General features: G+C 40.8%; 2 protein-coding genes across 2 annotated transcripts in view; both read left to right on the forward strand.

Moving 5' to 3' along the window:
• The window catches only part of myo3a (myosin IIIA), a 181,939-nt gene extending 177,986 nt beyond the window's left edge, over nucleotides 1–3,953 (forward strand). The window contains exons 38-39 of the mRNA XM_036581866.1: nucleotides 681–872; nucleotides 3,839–3,953. Of these exons, the coding sequence (XP_036437759.1) occupies nucleotides 681–872; nucleotides 3,839–3,953 (307 nt within the window). The remainder of the gene's footprint in view (nucleotides 1–680; nucleotides 873–3,838) is intronic.
• A 5,343-nt stretch (nucleotides 3,954–9,296) lies between these two features.
• gad2 (glutamate decarboxylase 2) overlaps nucleotides 9,297–12,937 on the forward strand; it is a 38,940-nt gene continuing 35,299 nt past the window's right edge. Inside the window, exons 1-4 of the mRNA XM_036581877.1 lie at nucleotides 9,297–9,693; nucleotides 10,212–10,274; nucleotides 10,676–10,831; nucleotides 11,631–11,864. Coding sequence (XP_036437770.1) covers nucleotides 9,624–9,693; nucleotides 10,212–10,274; nucleotides 10,676–10,831; nucleotides 11,631–11,864 — 523 coding nt within the window. The 5' untranslated portion in view covers nucleotides 9,297–9,623. The remainder of the gene's footprint in view (nucleotides 9,694–10,211; nucleotides 10,275–10,675; nucleotides 10,832–11,630; nucleotides 11,865–12,937) is intronic.

Consider the following 12,937-nt stretch of genomic DNA (forward strand, 5'->3'; position numbering starts at 1 on the left):
GCTCCTGGTGCTCATCAGAGAGGCCGAGGAAAGACGGAAATTTAGAGAACAAACAAACAGGCTCCTTTCTCAACCTGAGCATCATCATATAGCATTTTTGGCAGTAGTGAGAGAGTGAGGGAGAGAGAAAGAAGGAGAAGCAGCCGGATTGGAGGCTGTAACTGTGCTTCAGTGGAGCTGAATGATATAAGACTGACTGAGAGGCCTTGAGCACTGGGGTTCGCCAGCCACATAGATCGCTGTTACATAACTCTTCCGATAAAGTGCCGAGACTGAGAGGAACCCACTGGAAAAGCAATTCCAATTTGAGTCCATCACTGCCAGTGAATCAGCTCCAAGACCTCCAAGCATAAAGAACTGGGCCAGTTAGCAGTGAATGCTACTCACCACTGTGTAATGAGCCCTAGTTCATTGCTCACTCTGCAGCCATAATAAGCTTTATGTGTGTCCTGGACGGTGACCCCCCTGCTAACAGCTAACACAGTTAGCTCTGAAGTGCAGTCAGCATGCCTTTTATTGAGCTCTGTGAATGCTCTATGAATTCTCCATTATTCTAGTGTCACTCTGAGCAGAAAAAAGTGTGACTGGCATTTCAAGTGTTTACACTGCATAACGGAAAGAGAAGGCTTGATTTGGCAGATCTCATAATGACTGCAGTGTCTTCTCTGTCTGGTTACCAGCCCTAAGAAACTGTTGGACATTGATGACCAATACTATCAGGGTTTGAGCAGTAGTAAGTCCACAAGCTGCCTGCCCAGCGAGACCCAGACGTCCAGTGAGTTAAATGCCCCAGCAGAAAGGAGACAGTCCACTGAGAGGCCTCTGTCTGACGTTCCAAAATCTGACACCCCGAAAGCCCCGAAAGAGAACAGGTAAGTACACTGAGACTTCAAAGGATAAAACTCTTATAGGTCCACTGTATATTGTGCAATTACAGACTGTAGTCCATCCGATGTCATGCACAAATAGTCAGCTGCCCTCTAATCCTTAGATCTCTGAAGTTGCGCATCGTTCTGTAGTCCCATATTAGCAACTCTGGGTCTAAGCAGTTTTCTGTATGAGAAAAATGGCATGTGGTAAATCACAATTCCAAACCTGATAAGTTTTGTCCTGTGTACATTTTTGCCCTGAGTGTCCCTGGATTCTTGGAATTATGAGGTTATTTAGCAGCCAAAATATGAAAAATGCTACATCCTACAAACAGGCTGACACTTCTGCACACTGAAATGACATCACATTAAATAAGTCTACTATTACACTATAACAATATTGTATAGCAACATAAGCTACTCAAACTGTAGCCTAAAACTGCACTATGTAAGTTTTGGGGATTTGGAGACCTCTCTGGTGGAAATCTGTAATTGCATGCAACATGTGGAAGAACGTTTAGTTAACATGGATTGTACTTCGGACCCCATCTCCGAGTGGATGAATTTGATGTTTGCAAATGTGTTAAAAGAGTATTCAAGGCGAGGCAAGGCAAGTGTATTTGTATAGCACCTTTCATACACAGCAGCAATTCAAAGTGCTTCACACAAACACAGAAAAATAAAAGCATTAAATAATAAAAATCATAGAAAGTTAAAATTGAAATGCATTGTACAGGTAAATGACAATAAAATAGAAAGCAAAATAATGCATTAAAAGGAATAAAAATGCTGTAGAGGTATTCATAAAGTTGTGTTATTCATATTTTGGGTTTGAGACCTAAACATCGAACCGGACCTTTTTGAGCCTGTGCATGTGACGTTAATAAGTAAAGACACATGACGTGGTCTGGAAACTCCCACGAAGTCTGACCCAACGCCGCTGACGTTTGAATTATTATTTCAGGCTTTACTATGCAACTCGCAGCAGTGCACACACAATATTTTAGCGTGTTCTGTCCAGCCTGGCTTACACCAGAAATGACCATGAAGTGCTGGAAGTGATTGGATGTACAGACGGCAATGTATTGCACACTAATCAAGAAGTAGTCAGTCCTGCTGTGAGACGATCAAAAATTTACTCAATGAGTGATTCAAACAGCCAATCAGAGAGCTAGACAGAGGCAGATAAGAGTCGGCATCATGTTTATAATGTATGAATCCAGACATCATGGCACGCTTGGTAACACTTTCTATGAATGTCACCTTTGTAAGCATCTATAAACACATTTATAACATGTTTTAATGTATTTATAAGGCATTACAAACATGGTTATAAATATTTATAAAAAAGAATTACACTGAATTACACTTTATAGCCATGTTTATTATACATTATGAATTGTTAATATAATGCATTATAAATAGTGTTAATAACATGTTATAATGTCAGTGCCAAAGAAGTCAGTCCCAGCTTGGAGAGCGTAAAGTAAAGACAAATACCAAGCTAACGGTGGTGAACATTACCTTTCCCACATTGGGTAAAACACTGATGGCAGCACTAGTTTAAACTATGACATTTGAAGCCTGTAATGCGCTTTATTATGTATGTTTTAGTGTTTCAGTAAATTCTTCAGTAAATGCTTCAACTTGAAGCCTCACTCTGAACACTGGAGGAGGCTTTAGTACAGTACGCTTCACTTTACTTAGAGTGGACAAATATGACTTATGAGCTCTTATAATTTGTTATGATCAGTACTTATAATGTATTATGTTAACAATTCATAATGCATAATAAACATGGCTATAATGTATAATGCATTTTTATAAATATTTATAGCTATGTTTATAATGTCTTATGAATGCATTATAACATGCTATGAATGTGTTTATAGATGCTTACAAAGGTGACATTCATAGAAAGTGTTACCACATGCCAGGTCCAGTAAGTTTAGCTTTATTTGTGTCATGTGATCTTAGGAGATCTAGGATTTTAAGTTCTTATTCGTAGCCCAAACTCATTATGTGTGTTATTCTCTCTCTCTGCCTTGTCCTCGAGTCTGAGCGCCCGCATGACAAAAAGACAAGAAATTCTGTGACAAACTGACGTTAAGTCTGTGCTGCTCTCTGTTTTAGAAATCTTAAGATTTTAAAAGTTGTGTAGTGTACAGCCAGCCGTAGTGTGGTCAAGAACTGCCCACTTTTACAGATAAGGGCTGTTTGACTGACATGCAGAATAACTGACCACAGACTGGTGTTTTAATGCCACAAATAACGCTCATGAATAACTTTGAGATGTCATGCCATGTACTTCACAAACTTTTTCAGTCTAGGGAATTTATCCTGCTCAGTCAAGGCACTCAGAGCAGCCCTCTTCTAGCAAAAGCTTCACGTGAGACTGATAAAACCTGCTGCACAGAAGTGCATAAACACATCCGCGCAGATAGCCATCAGAATAGAACAGGCAGTTGCAATAGTTTTGTCCAGTTTAGAGCACAAAAGATATCAGACGCTCAGTTTACGTGTGGTCAGAGCATCTGAGGCTGGATTAGGTTGAGAGTGGTCCACCACCCAAATAAATCCGTCCAAGAGCAGCTCTGCAGTCAGAGACCGACCACTGATAAGGGCAAGAGGATGGCTAACACAAACTGTGCAACGACAGAGATGGGGTACAGTCTCACCACCAGCAAGGTGGAGCTACAAGGCAGTGGTTTCTAATAAAATCAGTATTGAATGTATGTTCCTATATAAAATGCCTAGACAGTGATACATGTGGTGGAACGTGAGATGATAAAGATATAGATATACATAAACAAGAACCGCTGTATTGTACTTGTGCACACACACACACACACACACACACACACACACACACACACACACACACACATATTCTCTCTTTTCTATCTGCTTGTCCTCTGCACACGTTCTGCTTACCAAGTTGAGCTTTATCTGCTCTGCTCTTTCCGCAGGCGCTCTTTTCCCAGAATGCCCTCTACGGAGAGTCAAAGTGAGGACAATCCTTACGACTACAGGAAACTTCTGAGGAAGACCTCCCAAAGAAGAAGGCTTATCAAACAGTACTAGCCTGTCTGCCCACGAGCTTGTTGCTAGCGTGTTTTCTGGGCTACATATTTTGTAAATATTAATAATAGTGATACAGTGGCTACCTGACTAGCCACACTGTGTGTCCTTCTTATGAACCTTTTTTAAAGGTTATTAAAGGAAGACTTCAGCCAGAATGCTAACATGTCTAACAGTGAATGAAAGCTGGTGGCAGACAGTTAGCATGAATGTGCGTAATGCTAACTGGGACTAGCGTTTATACATTATGAGTGTAGATGTAGGGTTGGAATATTCCTTTAACTGTCATTATCAGCCCATGTGAGCCATGCATCTCAGAATAAAGATGCTATTTGTGGTTATCTTACATGTTTAAATAACTGTTCTATAGTTTTAACTTGATGAACTTCAGTCAGGGCCCATTCAGAGTTAGTCTCGCAGGGCCAGATCTGATTTCATAATGAGAACACGTCTGGAGACAACTTGTGAAGCTGGATCGGGAGTGCGGAGTCGAAGCTCGGAATTGTGTCAATTTGGAATTATATAATTTGACTTTACGCAGTCGAGCCATAAGATGGAGGCCTCCATGAAAGCGAGTATGGTTAGCGACCAGCTAGCCAGCTGACGTTAATGATATGAGTGATAACATTCATGATGACATCCATGACCTTCTCAAAACAAAATTTATGGCCAGTGTTCTAGTTTAACCATCTAAAGCCATCTAACCATCTTTTCAAAGTGGATAAGTGGTTCTTTATTATTACAGACAGCGTAAGCCGCCATGTTGATTTGGTATCATATGCTAAGCTTGGAGTTGAGAACACCATCCCGGCTTCCCAAGTAAGAATTTGAAGTTGAGTTGATTTTTTGGGGGTTTTTAAGGTCAAAGGTGGGAAATTCCGAGTTACCAGCTTCAGTCAAACTTTCGGTGCTATATTGAAACATGGGTACGTCCCACCCACAAATTCCTCTAGTCTGCGCTCTTTTAACGCCTGGAGTATAATCGCTAACACAAACAGAACCAACTGGTTAGCGAAATGCTAACATTGGCTAACAGATCGTTAATGCCGGCTAACGTCCCTGCTGAAAAAAGACCATTACTACCATTAGGATTAAAACCTGATGGGAATTAGCTTAATGGTTACCATCAGAGATCATTGATTTCCTGTAGCACTCCTTTAGATTGCATTAGGAGACCATCAAATGCATCTAGAATCAGTCCCAGAACACCTTTTAAACCATTAAAATCCGAATACAACCCATCTGGAAACACAAAATACCATTACTGTCTATTGTGCACAACTAAGAACCAACAGAAAGTGGTTTCTATGATTTTTTCAGCAGGGCTTTTTCCCTTATAAGAGGTAATGTTTATTTTTACCACTTCTAATATGTTCTCTGCACAAGCAACTCACATCTACCTGATTAACTGGAGTTTTGGGAAGACTTTTAAGCCACGCTAGCTTACATTACACAATCAGACAGAAAGGCACATTACAGGCACGTCTTTGTTCATCAAAGTATAAACAGTTTAATATAAATATTAATGCATTTACACTCCAATTGTGAACCCTAAATATGGTTTTCCCAGGGAAAAATTCATATTTGTATATTTTCATAATGTAACGCTTTAAAATGGAAGAAGAAAATTAGAAGCCTGGTGTCAGGACAAGCTGTATGCAGTCAGTGCAACTTCAAAAATGTCATTGCAATGGAATATGGTACACTTATGGTACACTTATGTTGCCTAAAGGGGACCACCCCTGTAAAAGTTCAGTACCTTGTTTCTGAGTGTGTACATAGCCTGTAGTTAGCCCATATACACCGATCCTTGTTTCTATGCTCATTGGCAATTTTATCAGCTCCGCTTACTATATAGGTGCACTTTGTATTTCACAGTGCTGCTGGAGTTTTTAAACACTGTGTCCACTCACTGTCCACTCTATTAGACACTCCTACATTGTCAGTCCACCTTGTAGATATAAAGTCAGAGATGATAGCTCATCTGCTGCTGCACAGTTTGTGTTGGTCATCCTCTAGTCCTTCATCAGTGGTCACAGGACGCTGCCCACAGGACGCTGTTGGCTGGATATTTTTGGTTGGTGGACTATTCTCAGTCCAGCAGTGACACTGACGTGTTTAAAAACTCCAGCAGCACTGCTGTGTCTGATCCACTCGTACCAGCACAACACACACTAACACACCACCACCACGTCAGTGTTACTGCAGTGCTGAGAATGATCCACCACCCAAATAGTACCTGCTCTGTGAGGGTCCATGGGCGTCCTGACCACTGAAGAACAGGGTAAAAGGGGGCTAACAAAGTATGCAGAGAAACAGATGGACTACAGTCTGTAACTGTAGAACTACAAAGTGCTCCTATATAGTAAGTGGAGCTGATAAAATGGACAATGAGCGTAGAAACAAGGAGGTGGTGATAATGTTATGCCTGATCGGTGTATATGGACTAACTACAGGCTTGTTGTCCATTGGACAGTGTTCATAAGTGCATCATTTTTGAGCTCCATCGGAAATGAGTTCAGAAATGTCATACGCAGTTTCTTCCCACCCTAAGAAGACTATGTTCCTGTAAGTCAGAGTTACCAGCTCTAGCAGAGTTGACATTACATTGTAGTCTAATCTGCATACAGAACTGCTCTCTAGGTTTAAATAAGAGGAGAGAGACAATCTGGATTAAGTTGAATGGAGAGGAAGAGCTGAATAAGCACCATCTCTTACACTTATATAACTACTGAACTACATATGAACTAATATAGATTATAACCAGTGGCTCAACTGGCGCACGCCCAGCTGGACTGTATTGTGCTAATTGATTGTTGTGTATTCTTACCTCTACATTATGTGCTATGTCATCCTCTGCAGCTCTGTGACAGTTCAGTTACTGTGTTGAACGATTTGTGCTTTATTTTCATGTAGGTTCTTTTTCGAAGGCGCTTAAAGTGCTCAGTTTACTTCTAATTTTTCACAATGTATAAATGTTTACAAAAAAACAAAATCTGAATTATAAGTGTAAATATACCATAATAAGTCCTGTAACTGGATGTTATTTGGAAACTGATCCATGTTGTATATATTGTCCAGTGTTAATAATGCTGGAGTGTATTACTGTCTTTTGAAGATAAATATTTGAATGCTTCATCGACTAAATTGTGTGCTTCAAATGAATCGTGTCTGTTTTTTGTTGCTCTGACTGAGCCATCGCTGTTTGTCTTGAAGTATCTAATTCATCATGGCTCTAATTTGCTGGTCTGTGGTTATTATTGCAGTGGCAAGCCAGACGCCCTTGTTATTTTGAGGATATGCTAAAGCTGGCATTGCAGTTTAAAGGGGAATTCAACAGATTAATGAGAATTAAATCTTTGTTAACCCCTTAAAGTCCCAGGCTTATTACATACCAAGGCTTATTATGCAGTAACTACGGGGACTTTGCTGCAAACTGGTTGAGCTCTTCTTAGGTTATACATGTATGTAATAAAACTCTGGCCTTTTAAGGGGTTAATTCATTGGTTGAGATGTGAACAAAGCCATTCAGAGTGGTTTGGTGTGAAATGCTTTGTTCTAGAGAAATTGCTGAGTCAGAATTGATCACAGTGGTGGTGATAGGAACCAGACGTCTGAAGAGTTTAATGCCTCTAAAAGCTCCCAGAAAGTTATTATGTGAAATAGATGCAAATACACTGTCTGATGTCTAAAATACTGTTTTATGATGGTTTTAAGAAGATTTTGGCCTATGTATTTTTTAAAGCCCATGGTGGAGAGGTGCATGCGGGGTGTCGTAAGGCAAAATAGTCCCCAAATAAATTTTGATTTTCCACTATTTTACCATCATCACCATTACCTGTAAACACTCAGAAGGCACATGTAGGCTGACTGTTGGTTTTGGATAGTAAATAAAATGTCTTTATTTGTGTTGTAGACATTGTGATGTCTGGTTCCTAAGAAATCTGAGCCTGTAAGGTTCTCTACAGTGCACCACAAAACACTCTGAATGACTTCGTCCAAACGACTGAATTTTCTTTTTTTTTAATTGGTGCAATTCACCATTAATGTTAGTCAAGTCAGGCTGGCTCTGACTCCTCTATGAACACACTGGTTACAAACACTGTTCCTCCCCCCCTATATTCTAAATGCTGAAATGATTTTCCACTTAATGCTCCTCTGGCGTATCATTTTTATGAGAGATTTCATTGTGATCATGTTTAACATATGCATTTTGGGGTAAGTGCTTTTTCCTTATCTAAACAGACCCAGTGTGTTTGATTTGAAACTCTTTTCCTTAGCTGTGGGCTGTGGCATCACTTCTTTGCCCCCAGCAACCCATAATTCACAGCTAAAGGCCTGTAGCTCTGGCGCCTTATACTCCTGCCTGTGGCTTTAAATAGAAATTCTAGACATTTTTCAACATTTCTGCATAATTCAATGGTAAGATGTAAAGTCATTCAGAGTGGTTTTATGTGCAGTCGTAGAGAAACTTACAGACTTTTTACAGTGGTGGTGATGGGAACCAGGGGCTGCGATGTCTACAACACAAATACAGCTGTGGATATTTTTGGTTGGTGGACTATTCTCAGTCCAGCAGTGACACTGAGGTGTTAAAAACTCCAGCACCCAAATAGTACCACCAATGATCCACCACCCAAATAGTACCTGCTCTGTGAGGGTCCATGGGGGTCCTGAGCACTGAAGAACAGGGTAAAAGGGGGCTAACAAAGTATGCAGAGAAATATAAATATAAATATATATATATATATATATACACGCACACATTGTTGATGAATAACTTTCCCCTTTCTCCCCTTACGCCCCCTCCCCCCAGGTGTTGTACGCCTTTGTATTTTTTTCTCGTTGTTCAATCATGAACCTGCAGTACAAACCCAGCAGACTGAGCTGCGGCGTTTTGCGTAACGCGCAAAAAGAAGTTGGGTAAAAATAAATAAATAATAAATATAAAGTTGGACAGCTTGAGCTCAATTTTCGCACAGATGCAAGCTAAGCCGCCGTGCGCCACCACGCCGCCCGACAGGCAGGCAGGAGGGGCCAGGAACTGTCACGACTCGGCGACGCAGAGCGGTTCGTCACGGCGTGAATCACGCTGGAATTTCTGGGGTGAAACTGGGTTACAGCGTCAGTGCGCACCGACCGCTTCACTGCCCCGCGTGCCATTATAAACTTCCGTCCTACTTTTTTTTTTTATTTTTGTGTTTGTTTATTTATTTATTTATATAGCCTTGTGCTCGCTGGAATACTCGACGACCTGAAGAAAAAAAAAAAAATTAAATAAATAAAAAAATTCGCAGGCAGCTTAATCCGCGCAGGCTGCCCGCCTTCCTGCGCCAGAGCTGCGTCTCCTCTCCTGCTGCAGGCGGCTGAAAGCATGCAGTGGGGGGCTGCTGCGCTGCTGCTGAACCGGCGGGCGCACGGCAGCCAGAGTGAGTCCCCCGCGTAAAGAGTGCACCAGTGCATGTGGAGCGTTTGTGCAGCGCGGAGGCTCGAGGAGGAGACGCTCTGCGCGCCTCTTCCAGCATCCAGCGAGGACCTGAGAGGAGCTCAGCAGCACCGTTCCCCCCTTTTTCTCCCCTCCTCCCCCCCTTTTCTGTCCTCCCCTCTCCCTCCATAACCCCTGGATGGGCTCTGCTCGCCTCTCGTAGCTGCAGAAAGCGTCGTTTTTGCGCAATGGCATCGCACGGCTTCTGGTCTCTGGGCGCGCAGAGCGCAGGAGGAGACAACAGCAGCCCGAGCACGCGTGAGTAAAACCGGGACTGACGGGGACCAAAACGACCACAAAAACGGAGCCGCGAGCTCCTCGACCACCGCTAAGATTGTGAGACGCTTGTTTTATTTTATGTAGCCTGTAAAGCGTTATAGTCCCGTTTTTTGTGGACTGTGACCCAATTTTGAGGCAAAGAAACGACGAAGACGAGGCGTCTTTATTCGCCAGCCTCTTGTTCGAATTGTCCCGTTCCACCTTAAATGGCGCTGCAATTACAGTCCGGCTACATTCATTTAAAATTGAATCAGTGCAGACAGAATGTAAAAGCTGCTTGTTCGAATTTTCCCGTTCCACCTTAAATGGTGTAGCACTTACATTCTGGCGCCTGAGGCTGCTGCACCATTTAAGGTGGAACGGAAAAGTTTTTTTTTTTTTTTCTCGCCTACAATTCTTTATAAATTAAACGCGCAATTAAATAAAAAATAGATAATAAAATGATGAGATAAACAATATTTATTTGCTTTATTTGTGTGTGTTTTCGCTCTCCTCAGCCCGGGCATGGTGCCAAGCGGCGGCCCAAAAATTCACAGGAGGCATCGGGTCGAAATTATGTGGTAAGTTCGTTCCTTTATTTTTCCAGCATTTATTATTTCACCTGTTTCTCCCTTTAAAACGCTGCTCTTAATAAACAGCCTCACTCGCTGCGCAGACACCCCTGCTGAAATAACACTTAGTTCCTGATGGTTTTGTAATGTGTTTTGGCTCTTTTTGATGGGCTGAATGGTTTAACAGGTGACCAACTGCTTATTCTAAATGCATGTGATGATTTCCTAATGGGATCTAAAGCTCTTCTACAGGAAACTGGTGGTCTCTACTAGAAACCAGCCAGTTATCATTAGAAAGCAAAGGCATTAGGTTTTAATCCTAACGGTCCTTTTTCAGCTGTGGACCGCGGTAGATGCGAGGCTCGTTCACAGAAGTGGGTTAAATAACGGTTTAATTGTGTGTTTGGCAGCGCTGCTGAATGTGGGGGAGATGGAGAAAGCTGCAGACCCCTCCGCCGCGGCAGACCCCAAACAGGGAGCGTCTTTGGCGGAGAGCTGCAGCTGCAGCGACAAACCCTGCAGCTGCTCCAGAGCCACGGTGGGCTTCTCCCACCTCTACTCAACAGGTAAACACTGTACACACACACACACACACACACATATAGACCATATACATAACTGTCTATTACTGCAGAAATATACAGCTCAGTTAAAAATGATAATAATTTGTAATAATAATTAATTGATTAATGACAATAATAAACAATAATAATAAACATGAATGTGTATTTAAAATAAAAGGGTTTGTTATTTGTGCGAATGCATGTTCCCATTTTTTAAATAAAACAATTCATAGCTAAAACACGTTTTGCTTTTTTTAGTTTCTTCTTTTTGTTTGTGTTTTTTTTTTTATATAAAATAATTAATGGCTAAAATGCACGTTTTTATTTTCTTCTTTTTTTCTTTATTCTTTTCTTTTATTTATTATTTACCTGTATGTTTTTTTTCCAGATTTTGTCTGTTTCATAAAATTATCCGTTTAAAATCAGCATAAAAACTGATCAATTATGATAAAAAGCTTAATTAAAAGCTTAATTATTAACTATAATTGGTAGACCTGCTGGTAATTTTTCATGCTGATGAGAGGCTGATTTTATTGGAAATAGATTTTTTTTCATGCAGTCCTAAGGCTGTTTGTATTATATTTATTGATTCACTTTATTTATTTATTTATTTATTTTTGCGCACAGCTCGATATTATTATGTATATTATGTTTATATATATATATATATATATATATATATATATATATATATATACATACAAATGTGTGTATTTTATAATTGTATTATTATTATGTGTGTTATCATAATTATTTTATTGTCATTATTATTTTATATCATTTCTTTATTGTTCGTCCTCAGACCTCCTGCCCGCGCTGGACGGCGACCTGAAGACGCTGAACTTCCTCCAGGAGGTGGTGGACATCCTGCTGGCCTACATCGTGGAGTCCTTCGATCGCTCCACGAAGGTGATCGACTTTCACTACCCGAACGAGCTGCTCCAGAGGAACAACTGGGAGCTCTCAGACGAGCCGGAGACGCTGGACGACATCCTCATCAGCTGCAGGGCCACCTTAAAATACGCCATCAAGACCGGTAGGTCGACTGAGGGGAGCTGGTTTTATTATCTATGGTTATCCAGGATTTAAAGACCGTGTTTAGAGAGTCGTGTGTCAGTTTGGAGGAGACCGGAGTTGAAAATTCCAACTGTCCCGTTCCACCTTAAATGGTGCAGCGGTTACATGCACCATTTAAGGTGGAACGGAAACGTTCGAACAAGAAGCTATTCATTCAGTTACACTGATTACACGATTTTAGCTGAATGTAGCCAGAGTATAAGTAACTGCTGCGCCATTTAAGGTGGAACGGGTAAATTCCAACATGAATAGGAAGCCAACTTCAGCCTCGTTTAATATTTTAACCAAGGAAGCTATTTTTCTTTTTATTCCACCTCCCGTGTCGTCATTCAGCTTATTAAGATCAAAGTTAGAGCCAGTCTGTATTTTAGGGTGTTAGTATTATTTTACTCTGTGGTAAATTATGCTGCGTCCCTTTTTGCATCCCTTGCTCGTTTTTAGGGACTATTTTCTTCACTCGGTGCTTGATAGTGTTTCTCTATTGACAAGTGACACTCATCGATCAATGCGCGTTCGGGCGTTAATGCAGATGTTAATGTGATTGGCGGATGGATACCATTTTATCGCGCTGGAAACGAGGGAACGCAATGTAATGTGGTAGAACTAAAGAAATATGGGAGATTATTGTTATTATTATGTCTGGCGTTTGTTATGGATGATAATACCACGTAATTATGTTCGTGATTAATGACGTTGGCATGTTTTGAGGAAATGCTGGACACGTTTTGATAGACTGGAGGTTGCTGCAGTGTGACCTTCAGATCAAATCAAACCAAATCAGGCTTTATTGGTCACACACAGCCAGACACAGTAGAACCAGCACTGAGAAAACAGAATATACAGTATAAAAATATAAAAATTATAAAAAATATAAATATAAAAAAGAAAATAAATATATATAAATATAGGGCTATAATAAAATACTGTGAAGTGCAGGTGTGTGCAAATGAGCAGGAGGTACACTCTTAAAAAGATGGTTCTTCATAGGTTCTTTTGTAAAGATAGTGGTTCTATATAGAACCATGAACAATA

This window comes from Colossoma macropomum, unplaced genomic scaffold, assembly GCF_904425465.1.
Source record: "Colossoma macropomum unplaced genomic scaffold, Colossoma_macropomum, whole genome shotgun sequence".
Taxonomy (NCBI): Eukaryota; Metazoa; Chordata; class Actinopteri; order Characiformes; family Serrasalmidae; genus Colossoma; species Colossoma macropomum.